This window comes from Mustelus asterias, unplaced genomic scaffold (genome assembly GCF_964213995.1).
Source record: "Mustelus asterias unplaced genomic scaffold, sMusAst1.hap1.1 HAP1_SCAFFOLD_1197, whole genome shotgun sequence".
NCBI lineage: Eukaryota > Metazoa > Chordata > Chondrichthyes > Carcharhiniformes > Triakidae > Mustelus > Mustelus asterias.
Window position 1 is genome coordinate 91,020 of NW_027591142.1, and position 19,646 is coordinate 110,665.

Genomic DNA, 19,646 nt, shown 5'->3' on the forward strand with positions numbered 1-19,646 from the left:
TTTGTATAGTGCGCAAGAAATAATACTTTTCACTGTACACTAATACATGTGACAATAAATCAAATCAAAAAACAAGAAAGGTGAAAATGTTAAATTACACTCAACTGAGATAGCCATGGAAAAGTAAATGGAAGTTGAAATCGGCATTTTTTGTTTGTTTGGATTTGGTTTTAGGGTGGCCGTGTTAGAAAATATTGGTATCCCAAGAACTCAATGGTTGTCAGACCTGTTGCTTTTCAGTGAGACCTTGGTGCCCTCGTGCATCAGTTGTTGAAAGTAAGTGTGCAGGTACAGCAGGCAGTAAAGAAGGCAAATGGTATATTGGCATTCATAGGGAGAGCATTTCTAAGTGTAGAAATAGGGATGTGTTACTGCTGTTGTATAGGGCGTTGGTGAGGCCACACCTAGACTATTATGTGTAGTTTTGGTGTCCTATCTGAGGAAGGATATCCTCGCTATAGAGGGAATGCAGTGAAGGTTTACCAGGCTGATTCCTGGGATGGCAGGCCTGTCATGTGAGGAGAGACTAAGTCATTTAGGATTATATTCATTGGAGTTTAGAAGAGTGAGAGGGGATCTCATAGAAACTTGTAAAATTCTAACCGGGTTAGACATGGTAGTTTTTAGTTTTTGTGGTGGATTCCATAGAAACCATACAGTGCAGAAGGAAGCCATTCGGCCCATCGAGTCTGCACCGACCACAATCCCACCCAGGCCCTACATCCCACAGTATCCCTACATATTTACCCGCTAATCCCTCTAACCTACACATCTCAGGACACTAAGGGGCAATTTTAACCTGGCCAATCAACCTAACCCGCACATCTTTGGACTGTGGAAGGAAACCGGAGCACCCGGAGGAAACCCACGCAGACACGAGGAGAATGTGCAAACTCCACACAGACAAGTGACCCAAGCCGGGAATCGAACCCAGGTCCCTGGAGCTGTGAAGCAGCAGTGCTAACCACTGTGCTACCGTGCCACCCACCTGGGGGAAGTAGATTCAGAAAGAATCCTCCAAGTGGTGGGGTAGTCCAGAACTGGGGGGGGGTCATGTTTGAAAAAAAAAGTGTACATCTTTTAGAACTGAGGTTAAGAGAAATTTCTTCACCCAGGTACTGCTGAATCTGTGGAATTCACTACCACCGAAAGCAGTTGAGGCCGAAATGTCTGATTTCAAGAAGAAATTAGATATAGCTCTTGGGGTTAAAGGGGTCAAGGGATATGGGGGGATGGGGAAATCAGAATATTGAATTTGAAGATCAACGATGGTCATGAATGGCGGAGCAGGCCTGAAAGGCCGAATGGCCTATCCCTGCTTTTAGTTCCTTTGTAAGTCTCAATGGTCAAGATGTACGTGGGAGGTTCATTTCATCTATGTACCTCATTTGTAGAAAGGTTTTATGGCTTCTTGAATGATTCCGGTGCTCACCTCCGGTGTTCAACCGGAGCGAGAGAGAGAGGGGAGTGTTTGGTGGCTACAGTTAATAGGGTAAGAGAGCGACTTTAAATCCTTATTTTTTCGCGGGGTTTTAGTTAGTTAAGAGTTTGTGGGAACCGGAAGTAGGAAGGGAGCAGGGTGACGTGGGAAGGATTTTTGTAGTTTTTTTTTAGCGCGCGAGGTATAAAAAACAGACCGCTCTAACCAGCGGCGGCGGTAAGGGCTTAGGCGGAAAGAGTGAGGTGGGGTAACTTTAATTCTTAAGTACGTTTCTCTGTGTTCCTTGAAACAAAAAGGGAAATTGAGTGTGAGGCCAGTCTGTTGGTCCCAATGTAGGATGTGGGAGGATCCTGGCCTCCCGGACGTCCAGATCTGTGATGGGTGTGTCGAATTGCGGTTCCTAAGGGACCGTGTCAAGAATCTTCGTCTGGTTAGGGAAAATGAGGAGGTGATAGACAGGAGCTATCATCAGGTGGTCACACCAGGGCCACGGGAGGCAGGCAAGTGGGTGACGGCCGGGAGGAGGAAAGCTCGGGTGATAGAAAGCACCCCGGTGGATGTGCCCCTTCACAATAAGTGCTCCTGTCTGAGTACTGCTGGGGGGGACAGCCCACCTGGGGGAAGCAGCTGTGGCCGTGTCTCTGGAGCAGAGTCCAGCCCTGTAACTCAGAGGGCTATGGAAAGGAGGTGGAAGGCAGTATTAATTGGGGACTCAACAGTAAGGGGGTCGGACAGGCGTTTTTGTGGAGGCAGACGGGAGTCTCGGATGGTGGTCTGCCTCCCTGGTGCCGGGATCCAGGATGTCTCTGGTCGCGTCCCAGAAATCCTGAGGGGGGAGGGAGAGGAGCCAGAGGTCGTGGTACATATTGGTACCACTGACATAGGTAGGAAGAGGGAAGGGGTCATGAAAAGTGAATATAGGGAGTTAGGTAGACAGTTGAGAAGGAGGAACACAAAGGTAGTAATCTCAGGATTATTGCCTGCGCCACGGGAAAGCGAGAGCAGGAATGGAGAGAGGTGGAGGATGAATGCGTGGCTGAGGGACTGGAGCAGGGGGCAGGGATTCAGGTTCCTGGATCATTGGGACCTCTTTAGGGGCAGATGTGACCTGTATAAAAAAGATGGGTGGCACTGGAATCCCAGGGGGACCAATATCCTGGCAGGAAGGTTGGCTAAGGCTACTGGGGAGACTTTAAACTAGAAAGGTTGGGGAGAGAGAATCGAGATGAGGTGACTGGGAGCGAGGAGGGTAGCCCACAAATAGAGGGATTGTACACAGTGTAAGAGGGAGAATAGATGGGTGATGGAGAAGGGGAGAGCTCAGACCAATGGTTTGAGATGTGTCTATTTTAATGCCAGGAGTGTAGTAAATAAAGTGGCTGAGCTTAGAGTGTGGATCAATGCTTGGAAGTGTGATGGGGTGGCCATTACGGAGACTCGGGGACAGGGACGGGACTGGATACTTCAGGTGCCGGGTTTCAGATGTTTCAGAAAGGACAGAGGGAGGCAGAAGAGGGGGGGGGGGGGAGTGGCACTGCTGATCAGGGATAGTGAAACAGCTGTAGAGAAGGTGGACGCCGTGGACGGGTTGTCTACGGAGTCTCTGTGGGTGGAGGTTCGGAGCGCGAAGGGGTCGATAACTTTGCTAGGTGTTTTCTATAGGCCGCCCAATAGTAACAGGGATGTTGAAGATAGGGAAACAGATCCTGGAGAGATGTAGTAATAACAGGGTTGTCGTGATGGGAGACTTTAATTTCCTAAACATCGATTGGAATATCCCTAGGGTAAGAGGTTTGGATGGGGAGGAGTTTGAGAGGTGTGTTCAGGAGGGTTTCCTGACACAGCATGTGGATAAACCTGCAAGAGGAGAGGCTGTACTCGATCTGGTACTGGCTAAAGAGCCTGGACAAGTGTCGGATCTCAGAGTGGGGGAGCATCTTGGGATAGTGATCATAACCAGTGGAGTGCCCCAGGGATCTGTTCTGGGACCCTTGCTGTTTGTCATTTTCATAAATGACCTGGATGAGGAAGTGGAGGGATGGGTTGGTAGGTTTGCTGACGACACCAAGGTAGGTGGTGTTGTGGATAGTTTGGAGGGATGTCAGAAGTTGCAGCGAGACATAGATAGAATGCAAGACTGGGCGGAGAAGTGGCAGATGGACTTTAACCCGGATAAGTGTGTGGTGATCCATTTTGGCAGATCCAATGGGATGAAGCAGCAGTATAATATGAAGGGTACCATTCTTAGCAGTGTAGAGGATCAGAAGGACCTTGGGGTCCGGGTCCATAGAACTCTTAAATCGGCCTCGCAGGTGGAGGATGCGGTCAAGAAGGCGTACGGCGTACTGGCCTTCATTAATCGAGGGATTGAGTTTAGGAGTCGGGAGATAATGCTGCAGCTTTATAGGACCCTGGTTAGACCCCACTTGGAGTACTGCGCGCAGTTCTGGTCACCTCATTACAGGAAAGATGTTGAAGCCATTGAAAGGGTGCAGAGGAGATTTACAAGGATGTTGCCTGGATTGGGGGGGCATGCCTTATGAGGATAGGTTGAGGGAGCTTGGTCTCTTCTCCCTGGAGAGACGAAGGATGAGAGGTGACCTGATAGAGGTTTACAAGATGTTGAGAGGTCTGGATAGGGTAGACTCTCAGAGGCTATTTCCAAGGGCTGAAATGGTTGCTACGAGAGGACACAGGTTTAAGGTGCTGGGGGGTAGGTACAGAGGAGATGTCAGGGGTAAGTTTTTCACTCAGAGGGTGGTGGGTGAGTGGAATCGGCTGACGTCGGTGGTGGTGGAGGCCAACCCGTTGGGGTCTTTTAAGAGACTTCTGGATGAGTACATGGGATTTAATGGGATTGAGGGCTATAGATAGGCCTAGAGGTGGGGATGTGATCGGCGCAACTTGTGGGCCGAAGGGCCTGTTTGTGCTGTGGCTTTCTATGTTCTATAACTCATCTCCTTTATGCTAACATTGGAAAGAGATAGGATCAGGCAAGCTAGGAAAGTGTTTATCTGGAGTAAGGGGAAATATGAAGCCATCAGGCAGGAGATTAGAGGCGTAAATTGGAAGGAGGTATTCTCGAGGGAAAGTACCGAAGTAAGGTGGCAGATTTTCAAGGATTGTTTGTCTGGAGTTCTACATGACAACGTTCTGATGAGACGGGGAGGTTTTGGTAGGTTACGGGAACCGTGGTGCACGAAAGCTGTGCTGAACCTAGTGAAAAGGAAAGCGTACAATAGGTTCAGAGAGCTAGGCGATGATGGGGATCTAGATAGAACATAGAACAGTACAGCACAGAACAGGCCCTTCGGCCCACGATGTTGTGCCGAGCTTTATCTGAAACCAAGATCAAGCTATCCCACTCCCTATCATCCTGGTGTGCTCCATGTGCCTATCCAATAACCGCTTAAATGTTTCTAAAGTGTCTGACTCCACTATCACTGCAGGCAGTCCATTCCACACCCCAACCACTCTCTGCGTAAAGAACCTACCTCTGATATCCTTCCAGTATCTCCCACCACGAACCCTATAGTTACGCCCCCTTGTAATAGCTCCATCCACCCGAGGAAATAGTCTTTGAACGTTCACTCTATCTATCCCCTTCATCATTTTATAAACCTCTATTAAGTCTCCCCTCAGCCTCCTCCGCTCCAGAGAGAACAGCCCTAGCTCCCTCAACCTTTCCTCATAAGACCTACCCTCCAAACCAGGCAGCATCCTGGTAAATCTCCTCTGCACTCTTTCCAGCGCTTCCACATCCTTCTTATAGTGAGGTGACCAGAACTGCACACAATATTCCAAATGTGGTCTCACCAAGGTCCTGTACAGTTGCAGCATAACCCCACGGCTCTTAAACTCCAACCCCCTGTTAATAAAAGCTAACACACTATATGCCTTCTTCACAGCTCTATCCACTTGAGTGGCAACCTTTAGAGATCTGTGGATATGAACCCCAAGATCTCTCTGTTCCTCCACAGTCTTCAGAACCTACCTTTGACCCTGTAATCCACATTTAAATTAGTCCTACCAAAATGAATCACCTCACATTTATCAGGGTTAAACTCCATTTGCCATTTTTCAGCCCAGCTTTGCATCCTATCTATGTCTCTTTGCAGCCTACAACAGCCACTCCACCAATCTTGGTGTCATCAGCAAATTTACTGATCCACCCTTCAGCCCCCTCCTCTAAGTCATTAATAAAAATCACAAAGAGCAGAGGACCAAGCACTGATCCCTGCGGCACTCCGCTAGCAACCTGCCTCCAATCCGAAAATTTTCCATCGACCACCACCCTCTGTCTTCGATCAGACAGCCAGTTACCTATCCAATCGGCCAACTTTCCCTCTATCCCACACCTCCTCACTTTCATCATAAGCCGACCATGGGGGACTTTATCAAACGCCTTACTAAAATCCATGTATATGACATCAACTGCCCTACCTTCATCAACACACTTAGTTACCTCCTCAAAAAATTCAATCAAATTTGTGAGGCACGACTTGCCCTTCACGAAACCGTGCTGACTATTCATGAATCCGTGCTGACTATATGAGTATATGGCTTGTAGGAAGGAAATTAGGAGAGCCAGAAGGGGTCACGAGAAGGCCTTGGCAGGTAAGATTAAGGAGAATCCTAAGGCGTTCTGTAAATATGTTAAGAGTAAAAGGATGAGATGTGAAGGAATAGGACCTATAAAATGTGAAGGTGAGAAAGTCTGTACGGAACCGGAAGAAATAGCAGAAGTGCTTAATGAATACTTTACCTCGGTATTCACAGTGGAAAAAGGCCTGGGTGGTTGTACTACAGGATTGCGGCGGACTGAGAAGATTGAGTTTGTCGACATTAAGAAAGAGGATGTGTTGGAAATTTTGAGTAGCATCAAGATAGATAAGTCGCCGGGACCGGATGGGATGTACCCCAGGTTACTGTGGGAGGCGAGGGAAGAGATTGCAGAGCCTCTGGCGATGATCTTTGCGTCGTCGATGGAGACGGGAGAGGTGCCGGAGGATTGCGGATGTGGTTCCTATATTCAAGAAAGGGAATAGGGATAGCCCAGGAAATTACCGACCGGTGAGTCTAACCTCAGTGGTTGGTAAGTTGATGGAGAAGATCCTGAGGGACAGGATGTATGAACATTTAGAGAAGTTTAGTATGCTCAAAAGTAGTCAGCACGGCTTTGTCAAAGGCAAATCGTGCCTTACGAGCCTGGTGGAGTTCTTTGAAAATGTGACTAAACACATTGACGAAGGAAAAGCGGTAGATGTGGTTTACATGGACTTCAGCAAGGCGTTCGATGAGGTCCCCCATGCAAAACTTATCGAGAAAGTGAGAGGGCATGGGATCCAAGGGGCTGTTGCCTTGTGGATCCAGAACTGGCTTGCCTGCAGAAGGCAGAGAGTGGTTGTAGATGGGTCTTTTTCTGAATGGAGGTTAGTCACCAGTGGTGTGCCCCAGGGATCTGTTCTGGGACCCTTGCTGTTTGTTATTTTCATAAATGACCTGGATGAGGAAGTGGAGGGATGGGTTGGTAAGTTTGCCGACGACACGAAGGTTAGTGGTGTTGTGGATAGTTTGGAGGGATGTCAGAAGCTGCAGCGTGACATAGATACTGGGCGGAGAAGTGGCAGATGGACCTCAACCCGGATAAATGTGTAGTGGTCCATTTTGGCAGATCAAATGGGATGAAGGAGTATAATATCAAGGGTAAGACTCTTAGCAGTGTAGAGGATCAGAAGGACCTTGGGGTCCGGGTCCATAGGATCTTAAATCGGCCTCGCAGGTGGAGGAGTTGGTTAAGAAGGCGTATGGTGTGCTGGCCTTCATCAATTAAGGGATTGAGTTTAGGAGTCGGGAGATAATGATGCAGTTTTATAAGACCCTCGTCAGACCCCACTTGGAGTACTGTGCTCAGTTCTGGTCGCCTCATTACAGGAAGGATGTGGAAAAGATTGAAAGGGTGCAGAGAAGATTTACAAGGATGTTGCCTGGATTGGGTGGCATGCCTTATGAGGATAGGTTGAGGGAGCTCGGTCTTTTCTCCTTGGAGAGACGAAGGATGAGAGGTGACCTGATAGAGGTGTACAAGATGTTGAGAGGTATAGATCGGGTGGATTCTCTGAGGCTTTTTCCCAGGGCTGAAATGGCTGCTACGAGAGGACACAGGTTTAAGGCGCTGGGGAGTAGGTACAGAGGAGATGTCAGGAGTAAGTTTTTCACTCGAGAGGGTTGTGGGTGAGTGGAATCGGCTGCCGTCAATGGTGGTGGAGGCAAACTCGATAGGGTCTTTTAAGAGACTTCTGGATGAGTACATGGGACTTAATAGGATTGAGAATTATAGGTAAGCCTATATATAGGCCTAGGTAGGTAGGGACATGACCGGTGCAAGTTGTGGGCCGAAGGGCCTGTTTGTGCTGTAGTTTTTCTATGTTCTAATACTCTACCTGAAAGACTATTCCAGGCTTTATATCCCTATATGGGCAAAAATGCATCTCCTGACCTCATTACTAACTTGCCGTTGGCAGTTTGAACCTTCATATCTTGCTAATAGCTTGGTAGTAGTCTTTGGTAATCTTTTCTATTTTGTATCGAACAAGGTCTGTGTTGCAAAGCTGTGGGTTTGGTAGGATCAATAATGATCAATGGTTCTCATTTCAGACATTGAACACCATTGAATCTCACATTTGCCTGGTGAGAGATACACAGACAACTGTGGCACTCACAACAGAGACAGCTGTGACAAAGGTAAGCTAAAAGGAGTAATATGAAAAGTCACTTTCATTCTGAAGGTGCAATGTCATTATTTATCATATTTCATAAAATGCTTCAGAGCATTAACAAACGCAGATGTAACATTGTTTAACTTTGAGGAATTGTGTTTTTTGTATGGTGACAGAAGGGTTATTGCTCATTTTTATTTCCCTTCAAAAGTCTTCACACTTCAGTGGAAAGCGTTTTTCCCTTTCTCTACCCTTACAGTGCTACAATCAGGAGTCATTGCAAGATTTCCTCACCCGAATGAGCACTTGCCTTGCTCTCCTCTCAGCCTTGGTGTTGTCTTGTCACTTGGGCTTTGGTCGATTAATCGTGGTATTTCAAATTGATAAGGAGAAAACTCCATTGAGCAGTATTCCAAAAGTAAAATCCTGCTGCTGCAGCAATCTCCAGCATATTAAACTGTTCAATGGTTATTCAGTATAAAATTGATTAAAGCTTACAATACATGGTTTTCAATTTCAGAATTAGCTTTGTCAGTCCTGATTTTAATATTGAAGGAAAATCCACTACCTGAATATTCAGGGAAACCAATATCATTTGTATATCAGAACTATGAATTTCTGGCCAACTACCTGAAACAATATGAAGTTCTCATTGTTATACACAAGATCTTTAGGTGTGCAGAAACTATCCTACCAGGTCCTCAGTTGGACTGTCTTATCTTGTAGGTAAAAACTCCAATTGTAACATCTGGAGCTAAAGTGTTGGTGCCTGGTACCCCTGGACATAATACAAGCATGAAGCCCACGTTGATGGAATCAAGAAAGAGTGAAGCTAAGAGGAGGAAAGACACAGGAATTGAGGTAACATTGTGACACGTCAGCTTGATGTTCAGGGATTAATGCTGTTCCGATTTTCCTTTTAACGTATGACTTCTTCATGGAGCACTGAATCTTAAAGATGTGGACAGATTATCAACAGCATACAGTTATGCCCAAATCACATTGGTAGGGATTAATTTCCCACAAATCTATTTGTGTAAATTTCTGGTTCAATGTGAATTTCTAAAAGAATATCCCTTTCTAAAATTCTACAAGATGCTGCTTTCTCTCTAACCAAGTTAAAGCTGCAGCAGAATTTTAACCCCTCTGTACAATTGACTGCAGTGTTTGGAGCTCTAGAGGGCAAAATAAATTCAATGCAGCTTAATTCAAATTATCTGAATTCCATTTTTTTGTTAGTACAAATTAAGTATTTTTCATTACTTAAAACCTGAATTTAAAATACCTTGTTGCCAAGAATTATGAAATTTTCTGGAGCAGACTAGATTCAGTGACTCAGCATTTCTGTATTTACAGGTTGTCAGTGTTGACTATGATTTGTAGCTGGACATGTTTTTTTTGTATTCGTTTGCAGGATGTGGGTATTGCTGGCTAGGCCACCATTTATTGTCATCCCTGATTGTCCTTGAGAAGGTGGTGAGCTGCTGCCTTGAAATACTGGCAGTCCATTTGGTGTAAGTGCTGTTAGGAAGGGAGTTCTCAGTTTTTGATTTGGCAACAGTGAAGAGAATAGTTTCAAGTCGGGATGGTGTGTGGCTTGGAGAGGAACTTGAGGAGTGGTGTTTCCATGCACCTGCTGCTTTTGTTGTAGGTAGTAGAGGGTGCTGTCAAAGGAGCCTTCGAGAGTTGCTGCAGTGCATATGGCCACTGTGATAGTGGAGGGAGTGAATGGGTGAAGTTCCAATCGAGGGCTGCTTTGTCTTGGATGGTATCGATCTTGAGCAGTGATGAGCAACCGAGGCTAGCGAGTGGGCTGCACGATTGAATACGATCCCATGAATAAGATTAAATACACTTAATACGTGCCAAATGTTTCATGAGCTATAGAAGATGCTTAATCATTCATATATGAATGAAGATGACACGAAGATGGCTGGACTTGCGGATAGCGAAGAGCATTGTCGGGCAATACAGCAGGATATAAATAGGCTGGAAAATTGGGCGGAGAGGTGGCAGATGGAGTTTAATCCGGATAAATGCGAAGTGATGCATTTTGGAAGAAATAATGTAGGGAGGAGTTATACAATAAATGACAGAGTCATCAGGAGTATAGAAACACAGAGGGACCTAGGTGTGCAAGTCCACAAATCCTTGAAGGTGGCAACACAGGTGGAGAAGGTGGTGAAGAAGGCATATGGTATGCTTGCCTTTATAGGACGGGGTATAGAGTATAAAAGCTGGAGTCTGATGATGCAGCTGTATAGAACGCTGGTTAGGCCACATTTGGAGTACTGCGTCCAGTTCTGGTCGCCGCACTACCAGAAGGACGTGGAGGCGTTAGAGTGCAGAGAAGGTTTACCAGGATGTTGCCGGGTATGGAGGGTCTTAGCTATGAGGAGAGATTGGGTAGACTGGGGTTGTTCTCCTTGGAAAGACGGAGAATGAGGGGAGATCTAATAGAGGTGTACAAGATTATGAAGGGTATAGATAGGGTGAACAGTGGGAAGCTTTTTCCCAGGTCGGAGATGACGATCACGAGGGGTCATGGGCTCAAGGTGAGAGGGGCGAAGTATAACTCAGATATCAGAGGGACGTTTTTTACACAGAGGGTGGTGGGGGCCTGGAATGCGCTGCCAAGTAGGGTGGTGGAGGCAGGCACGCTGACATCGTTTAAGACTTACCTGGATAGTCACATGAGCAGCCTGGGAATGGAGGGATACAAACGATTGGTCTAGTTGGACCAAGGAGCGGCACAGGACTGGAGGGCCGAAGGGCCTGTTTCCTGTGCTGTACTGTTCTTTGTTCTTTGAAACTATCATCAACTTCAAATGGTAAAAGTAAATGAAATATTTACACTTTTTGGATGCAGAGGGAGCGCATGCCTCTCAGCCAATGTTGTGTGCAATCAGCATGCACCTCATTTGCCCATGCTTTCCATGTGTATCACTTCAGTCATACTGATAGAACAAAAATACTGCGGGGTGGGAATCAACAGAATATGGCAACCTTGCACATGGGCAATGGTCAACAAAATGTCTCGTGCACCGCACTCAGAACCCAGATGGGCTGCATGTGGCCCTCAGGCCGCAGGTTGCCCATCACTGTTCTTGAGCGTTGTAGGAGCTACGTTCATCTAGGCTAAATGGAGAGTATTCTAACTACATTCCTGACTTGTGCCTTGTAGATGGTGGTCAGACTCTGGGAGTGAGGAGGTGAGTTAGCAGCCACAGCATACCCACCCTCTGACCAATTTGTGTAAGCATGTTAACTATATGGCTGGTCCAGTTCAGTTTCTGGTCAATGGTAACCCCAGGTTTGGTGGAGAAAGCAATTTGTGACACTGTATAATTCACCTTTTTGTACTTTTTTCAGCGGAGTATTGAGGAGCGGCTTTGTACCATGGACATTGATACGATGAAAGTGAAAAGTAAACCTGGCCTTCCGCAGACTGACGGCTTTGCAGTGCTCCTTGTACAAGGCTTAGAAAGCAGTGATTCGGCTATTCTAAATGTAAGACTCTTGAGTTATATACACTGTCAACTTTCTATACATGGGTGGAATTTGTTTTGTACAAAAATCTGATGCCGTTTTACCAGTTGAAAGGTTTTGCATAGAATTACATTGAATGTAGTGCAAAACAGGTTCCTTGTTGTCAGTTATGCCCCACATGAGCCGCCTCCAATCTATCTTCTCTCAAATTGAAAGCATAAGTTTTTATTTTTTCAATTGTATCTATGCTATTTACATAAAAAACTAGGAGCAAAAATAGGCAAAACAGCCCTTCAAACCTGCTGCATCATTCAATATGATCATGGCTGATCTCATCTTGGCCTTAACTCCAACTTCTTGCATGTTCCCCATAACTCTTCATCCCGCTTCTAATTAGAAACCTATCTATCATCTCAAATTTGTTTAGTGTTCTAGCATCCACTGCACTCCAGGATGGAGAATTCTACAGATTCACGACATTTTTGAGTCAAGTAATTCCTTCTCATTTCAGTTTTAACTCTGCCACTCTGAGCATAAAACTCTGGCGCGTCATTCTAGAATGTCCAACAAGGGCAAACATCTGCTCTCTGCCTACCATGTCAATCCCTTTTAGCATCCTGTATACCTCAAATTGGATCTCTTATTTTTCTGAACCCCATAGAGTAAGGGCCTAAACTGCTCAATCTCTCTTTATAAGACAAGTCCTTCATCCCTGGAATCAATCTAGTGAACCTTCTCTGAACAGCCTCTAATGCATTTAAATCCTTCCTCAGGTAAGTGGACCAAAACTATGCACAGTACTTCAGATGTGGTTTCACCAATGCCCTATACAGTTGCATCAGCGCTTCCCTACTTTTATATTCTATTCCATTAGCAATGAGTGCCAAAATTCCATTTACCTTCCTTATTAACTACTGCACTAACTTTCTGCAATTTGTGCATAAGGACAGCCAGATTCCTCTGCACTGAGCATTTTAAAGTTGCTCTCCATTTAGGTAATAAGTTGCCTTTTTATTCCTCTGATCAAAATGCGTGTCCATGTTAAATTTCATCTGCCAGATTTTGCCCTCTCATGTGACCTGTCCATATCTATCTGTAACTTTATTAATAGCTCACTGCAATTTACTGTCCCACCTATTTTAGTGTCGTCTGCAAAGTTGGCTATAGCACATTCTATCCCTGCATCCAGGTCATGAATATAGATTGTAAATAGTTGAGGCCTGAGGACCAAACCTTGTAACACACCGCTAGTTACATCTTGCCAACCAGAAAAAGACCCATTCATCCCCACACTCTGCTTTCTGTTGGTTAACCATTCCTCTATCCAAGCTAATGTATTACCTGCAAACCCTGTGGGATTTTGCCTTGTGTATTAACCTTTCGTGTGACCCCTTATCAAATGCCTTCTGGAAGTCCAGATACACTGCATCTACAGGACCCCATTTCCCACTTCGCTTGTTAAATCTTTAAGAATTGCAGCAAATGAGTGAAACCATGCTGACTCCTTGATTGGTTGCATTTTGACTTTCTAAATGCCCATTACTGGATTCCAACAGTTCCCCAAAAACCGACATTAAACCAACCTTTCCTACCGTTTCCTACCTTCTGCCTTTCTCCCTTTTTGAACAGGGGCACTACATTAGCCTTTTCCTATTCTACTAGAACCTCTCCAGAATCCAGGGAATTTTGGAATAGTATAACCAAAGCCGCCTCCACTATCTCTGCTGCCACTTCATTTAAGATCCAAGGATGTAGGCAGTCAGGCCCTGGGGACTCGTCTGACTTTAATCCCAATAGTTCGCTCAGTTGTTTTTCCCTAGTGATGGCGATTGTTTTAATTTCCTCTGCATACCTGTTAATATTGGGATGATTCTAGTGATCTCCACCGTGAAATCTGAGGCAAAATATTGATTTAATGTCTCCGCCATTTCTGTGTTTCCCATTATTAACTCCTCAGTGTCATCCTCTCAGGAACCAACATTGACTTTAGTTTTTCTCTTCCTTATAGACATATAGAATTTTTTACTACCTATTTTTATATTTTGCGCTAATTCTTTTTTGGGAGTAATTGAATATCTCAAATACTGGTGCCTGTTCATCAACTGTCCTACATTTTAGTCTTTCTGCCCTGTCCACTAGGGCCAAACTGTCCTCATGCCAATGTAAGTACCTTGGTTTAACTTGAGAACACTAGTGTGGTACTCAAGTTTATTGCCCTCAAACTGAATTCGAAATTCAAGCATGCAGTGATCATTCTTCCTTAAATGATTCCTTACCACAAGATCATTAATTCCATGCCATTACGCAAGAGTAAATCCAAAACAGTCTGCTCCCTGGTTGGTTCAGCCACATGAGAAACCGCTAATACACTCTATGAACTCTCCCTCGAATATACCTGTGCCAATTTGATCAATCCAGTTTATATGCATATTGCAATCACCCATGATTATTGTCATACCTTTCTTATAAGCCCCCAGTATTTCTTGGTTTATTCTGTGTCCCACTGTGGAACTATTAGAGGGCCTATGGATTAGATGTTCAATTTGTTTTTAATTTTACTAATCTTTAGTTTTCACTTTTTTTTCCTATCTAGCCTTCAATCTCAAAACAAGTCAGAAAAGTTAGAAGACAGAAATACTTACCTATCAATCTTTTATTCTTTTTAGGCCTGAAAGATACTTAAATGCCTAATTTCAATTACTAGCCATTTGTGCTAGATTTCAAGAAGGCAAGAATCATAGAATCCTTACAGTGTAGACAGAGGCCATTCGGCCCATCGAGTCTGCACCAACCACAATCCCACCCAGGCCCTATCCCTGTAAACCCACATATTTATCCCGTAATCCCTCTAACCTACACGTCCTGGGACACTAAGGGGCAGTTTAGCATGGCCAATGCATCTAACCCGCACATTTTTGGACAGTGGGAGGAAACCGGAGCACCTGGAGGAAACCCATGCAGACATGGGGAGAACATGCAAACCCCACACAGACAGTGACCCAAGCTGGGAATCGAACCCGGACCCTGGCGCTGAGGCAACAGTGCTAACCACTGTGCCACCGTGCCACCCATGGTTAAGAGATTAAAATTATTCTCTTAAACTCCCAAATTTACATCAACTCCCAAGCAGTTAACACTCAACTACTTTAATACATTTTATCAAACCATTTACAGCCTTCTATAGAGAAAACAATCTGTTCAATCTTGCCAGATCAGCATAACTTCTCTGTTTTGGTATTATCCTGCTAATCTCTTTTGCATCATCTCCAATGTCCCTATATCCTTTTTAACATGGAGGCCAGAACTGCACAGTGTGCTCTAAAGTCTGCTTTCTGTATGCAATTTCTGGAATTTATTATTTAATGAATTTTACTTTGAGGTGCCTAAACAGTTGCCTGCTGTGGATGTATACCAATGCAATAGCAATGTGGTTCTCATTAGTTTCCCAGTTGTTTTTTGACTTTAGGAAGTAACCTCACCGGGCAAAAAAAAACTTAACCAAAGGCAAACCCCACTCACCATTAAATCTGAGATTTTTTAAATGCCTTTTAAAAATTGTCATGGCACTGATGTTTTAGTCTCAACATCATCTATTTCCTCCAATTGTCTATCAATTTAAAGATAGGTAACTATTTTTAATTTCGCTGTCTCTTGATACGAACTACAAGGTGTCTTTGCACATTGCATACTCACCTCGCATCCTTCCAGGCACATACAGCTTTCCCCACTGATTGTTATATAATATGCTGGAAAGTGTATAGAATCATAGAATCCTTACAATGCAGAAGAAGGCCATTTGGCCCATCGACTCTGCACCAAAAACAATGCCACCCAGGCCCTATCCCTGTAACCCCACGAATTTACCTTGCGAATTCCCCTAAGGGGCAATTTAGCACAGCCAATCAACCTACCCCGCATATCTTTGGATATCTGGATGTATCTTACCATATTTCTTACCTACCATCTCACACACCTTCACGAATGCTTTCCACCCGCTTTCATTTGGTGTTGTGAGACTTCTTACCATGCCCACCACAGTCTAACACCGGCATCTCCACCTCGCCATTTTCATTTGTCTCCTGTAAGTTTCTCCATCTGTTCCTCGTTGTTCTGGTGTTCAATCTCTATCTCTGAGACTTAAGCATTTCCTTTGGGTCTCAGAATTTGATTCAATGCACGTGATGTTAATGAGCAGGGCACTGTACAACAATGTTTTTGCTAAGCTGTGCTAGGCCTCACAACAGCCTGGAAGGTAGGATGCTGCAAGTCCAGTCCCAATTAATGTTAAATTTCACAACTCTGAACATTTATTTTATTGCATGGACTTAGGCTATGGAATTAATAAGACCTGAAATATTAAACCTTGATTTTGTACTTTTTAAATCGTAGATATGGTTTATAAGAATAGTTATAATCAAAGTTGCTAGTTTTATTAATAGTGCATCAAATGTATACATTCAGTTTGACCACACAAACAGTAGGTACTGCAAGTCATGGATTTAGTAAATCATACCTTCAGCTACATTGCCATAAAATTATTCCCAGATCAAGGCAGACACTGACAGAAAATAAAGGCTTCTGTACACTCTGAAAAATGTACATCTTGATTCAGCATGTTTAATTTTCTTTAATATATATCACAGCTGCATAACTATTTAGTTTGACCTGCCATAAACCAGCAGCACACAAACTGTATAAACTAAATGTTTCAGTTTACATTTCTTGGAATCATTTCTTATTCAAACACCTTTTGCTGCTTCTTCCAAATCATCCAAAAATCATTTGGATGACACTGAATAAAATGTGTGTCCATAGATGTCCAAGTCGATAAATGAGTAGGCTGCATTTAGTGATGTTGCAGCTGGAGAGGGCGTATTTCCCACCCTGGCACAGTTGCCAATGGTACAATCAATGTAAAATAAAATGTTTTTGACATTTGTTTTAAAGTGCCCCCGAGTTGAAGTAATACCAGTAGATGGTGCCAGTACTATTCCTGTAATGTCAATGGTCACAGTAAGGGAGAAATTCCAAATACACTTGAACACATAGGGTATTAAAAACAGAATAATGGGACTATTAATGATTAAAATAAAAAATCATTACACACTGGTTGAAATACTGAAGCTGGTTTAGATTTTCCAATAACTATGGGGGAGGGTGCAGGAAGTGTATTGGAGTATTAAAGACAACTTAATGACAGAGAGCCAGGATTTAAATGGAAAATTAACCTGTAGGTTTTGCCTGAGGCACCTTTTTTGGAGATATGTTATACTGTCTGATTAAAAGCTCAGCGGATCAGGCAGCATCTGTGGAGGGAGCAATATTTAACTTTGCCGGTCCACAACCACTCATCAGGACTGGAGGATCAATGAATGCTTTGCAGTGGCTATCATATCCGGACAGTGATAATGTAAAGGAAAGAGAGGGACACAAGTTTCTAATGTGTACTCAGAAGAACTTTCTGCATCCGTGCCTCCAGTTCCAGGGAAGGGGGCATTGCTGGATTTGGTTCTGAAAAATGAGGAACCACTGTGATTCTGGGAGCATTTAGAGGATAGTGGCTGTAGATAGCATTTTAAGTTTTAGCTTGGATATGTATGAAAGTGGACAAGGAGCAACCCAGACAAAAATAATTTATTGTGGAAGAACCAACTTTGATGGGGTGAGAACAGATCTGGACCAAGTAAATTGGAATTGATTGACAGGGAATACAACAACAATGGACTGTCTTTAAAGAGATCGATTGGGCGCAGTCAAGATTCATTCCAATGAGGAGGAAAGCTGGGGAAAACAAATCGAAGTTCCTGAAATATGAACGAGTGTGTAAGATGAAGCAAAAAAAGGTGCATAAGGCAGGTGGATATCAATTGAAAATCAGGCTGAATATAGAAGGTTCAGAGGCGAGGTGAAAAAATCTTCAATAGGCACACAAATAGTAAAAGTGTTGCTGAATTTGTTGATGAGACAAATGTTGTGAAGAGAATTCTGCAAAGGGTTATAGGTGGTTGTGAGTGGGCAAAACTTTGGCAGTTGGAGCATAATGTGGGAAAATGTAAACGTGTCCACTTTGGAAGGAAGATTAGAAACGCTGTGTATTTAAATGGAGAGAGATTGCAGAACTCGGGGTACAGAGGGATCTGGGTGTCCTGGCACATGAATTTTGCTGCTTATTGCAAGGGCGATTAAAGTAACAAAGTTTTGCTACAGTTCCACAGGGCTTTGGTGAGACCACATCTGAGGTAGTTGTACAATTTTGGTCACCTGAAGAAAGGATATAATTGGATTAGAAACAGTTCAGAGAAGGGTCACTCAACTTACTGTGGGGTGAAGAGGTTATTTTATGAGGAAAAGCTTTGAACTCCTGTGAAATAGTGGAAAGATGCATTTTCCAGGGTGCTACCCTTCATTAATCCAACACCGTACCTGCCTACTTTGATAGTTCAAAGGTGACATTTCCATTAGTTGCTGAAGAAGTGTGCTAGCCTCCTCGCTATTGTTTACCTGTCACCAAAAACATCCTTAGCTGGGGATTAACCGGTTTGAACGTCATTGCCAACTGACAATATGTCAAAATAATTTGTAGTATCCAAATAGCTTTGCTGAGTTTGACACACTATAAACAGCTGGAAACATTGACAGTTTTAATCTGACTTTTCTTTTCACTTTGCCCCTCCAGAAAGTACTGCAGACAAAGAAGGATGGCTTGATAAAGGCCACCATTGCCAGGTTACCTGTTCCTGCAGTAGTTCCGCTGCTTCAGGAGGTAAGGTTTAGGTTCTAAGGCGAAGAAGTTTAGAAAAATGCATCATTAGATGACAACCATAATGATTTGCATTGATATTTTATGTTGTAAACAGGTCCAAAGGTACTTCACAGAAGTGTTTTTAATACCGTTTGACTGTGTCATGCAGGGGAATATTGGGACCAGTGACCAAAAGCTTGGCCAAAGATGTAGGCTTTTTGAGTGCTATTGTTTGACAGCTTTCTGCAGACAATGGGATCAGAGCTTTAAAACTCCTGCATAGTAACTCTTGATGAAATGCGGGTGGCTACCATTTGATTGTTTGCTGAATGTTACAGATCATATTGACTTTATTTTCTATGGAGCCTCAGCTGGGTCAACATCCAGCAGCTGAGTTGCATAGGAAGTTTCCCAGGTTATATATGATTCAATTGTTCCGTTTTGGCTCTCGATAGCTTCGAGTTTTGATTCATTGCAAATAACAGTTCCTGTACTAAATTTCAATAATTACCAGTTAGGTTTGGCCATGTCCACAATAATTAGCCTTTACTGTGTTGCTGCTGCCATTGGCATAGCGGTTGGTTTTATTCTTGAATTTTACTGGAGAACTGTGCTCTAACAAATAATGGAGAAAAGTTCGTAATTTTATTAATAATTGGATTCTAGAACCCATTATTCTATTAACCTATTTTCTCCCCTTTAATACCATAATTCCCAAAAGTCTAATTCTATTTAGATTTTGCCTCATGTCAGTTGAAAGGAAAGCTGTCAGTTATTGGCTTTTCAGTTAGGGGAGATGCACTTAAGTAGCCAGGCTGAAAACTGGTTCGGTGACCCAGCCTAGGGGTTTCAGAGATGTTTCTTCCTTTATTTTTCCTTTCCCTCTGTAGGAGTAAGCTATTTGGCCCTTTGAACTTGCTCTGCCATTCAGTAAGATCACGGCTGTCCAGTTGTAGTCTCGACTCTGCTTTCCTGTATGCCACCTGCAACCCTTGCCAAAAATGTATCTAACTTGGCCTTGAATAAATTCAATAACCCTGCCCCATCTGCTCTGAGGAAGAAAATTCCATTTTGATTTTTTAAAATCTGTTTTGCGGAAGTACCTGAGTTTCACCCCCCACATCTGCACAACTCAAGCCTACAAATTTGAAAGTTAGTGAACACAGGTCTACATTTCAGTGAGGCATCACACAACATATGGTCCAATTATGGTACCAAACCTCTTTCTGTGGAGCTCTAATTCATTCTGGATATT

At 43.8% G+C, this 19,646-nt stretch overlaps 1 protein-coding gene across 1 annotated transcript in view; it reads left to right on the forward strand.

The window, feature by feature from the left end:
- The window catches only part of wdr43 (WD repeat domain 43), a 50,787-nt gene extending 32,357 nt beyond the window's left edge, over nt 1–18,430 (forward strand). The window contains exons 9-12 of the mRNA XM_078206026.1: nt 8,099–8,185; nt 8,887–9,021; nt 11,533–11,670; nt 18,326–18,430. Coding sequence (XP_078062152.1) covers nt 8,099–8,185; nt 8,887–9,021; nt 11,533–11,670; nt 18,326–18,430 — 465 coding nt within the window. The remainder of the gene's footprint in view (nt 1–8,098; nt 8,186–8,886; nt 9,022–11,532; nt 11,671–18,325) is intronic.
- The last annotated feature ends 1,216 nt before the right edge of the window (nt 18,431–19,646 follow it).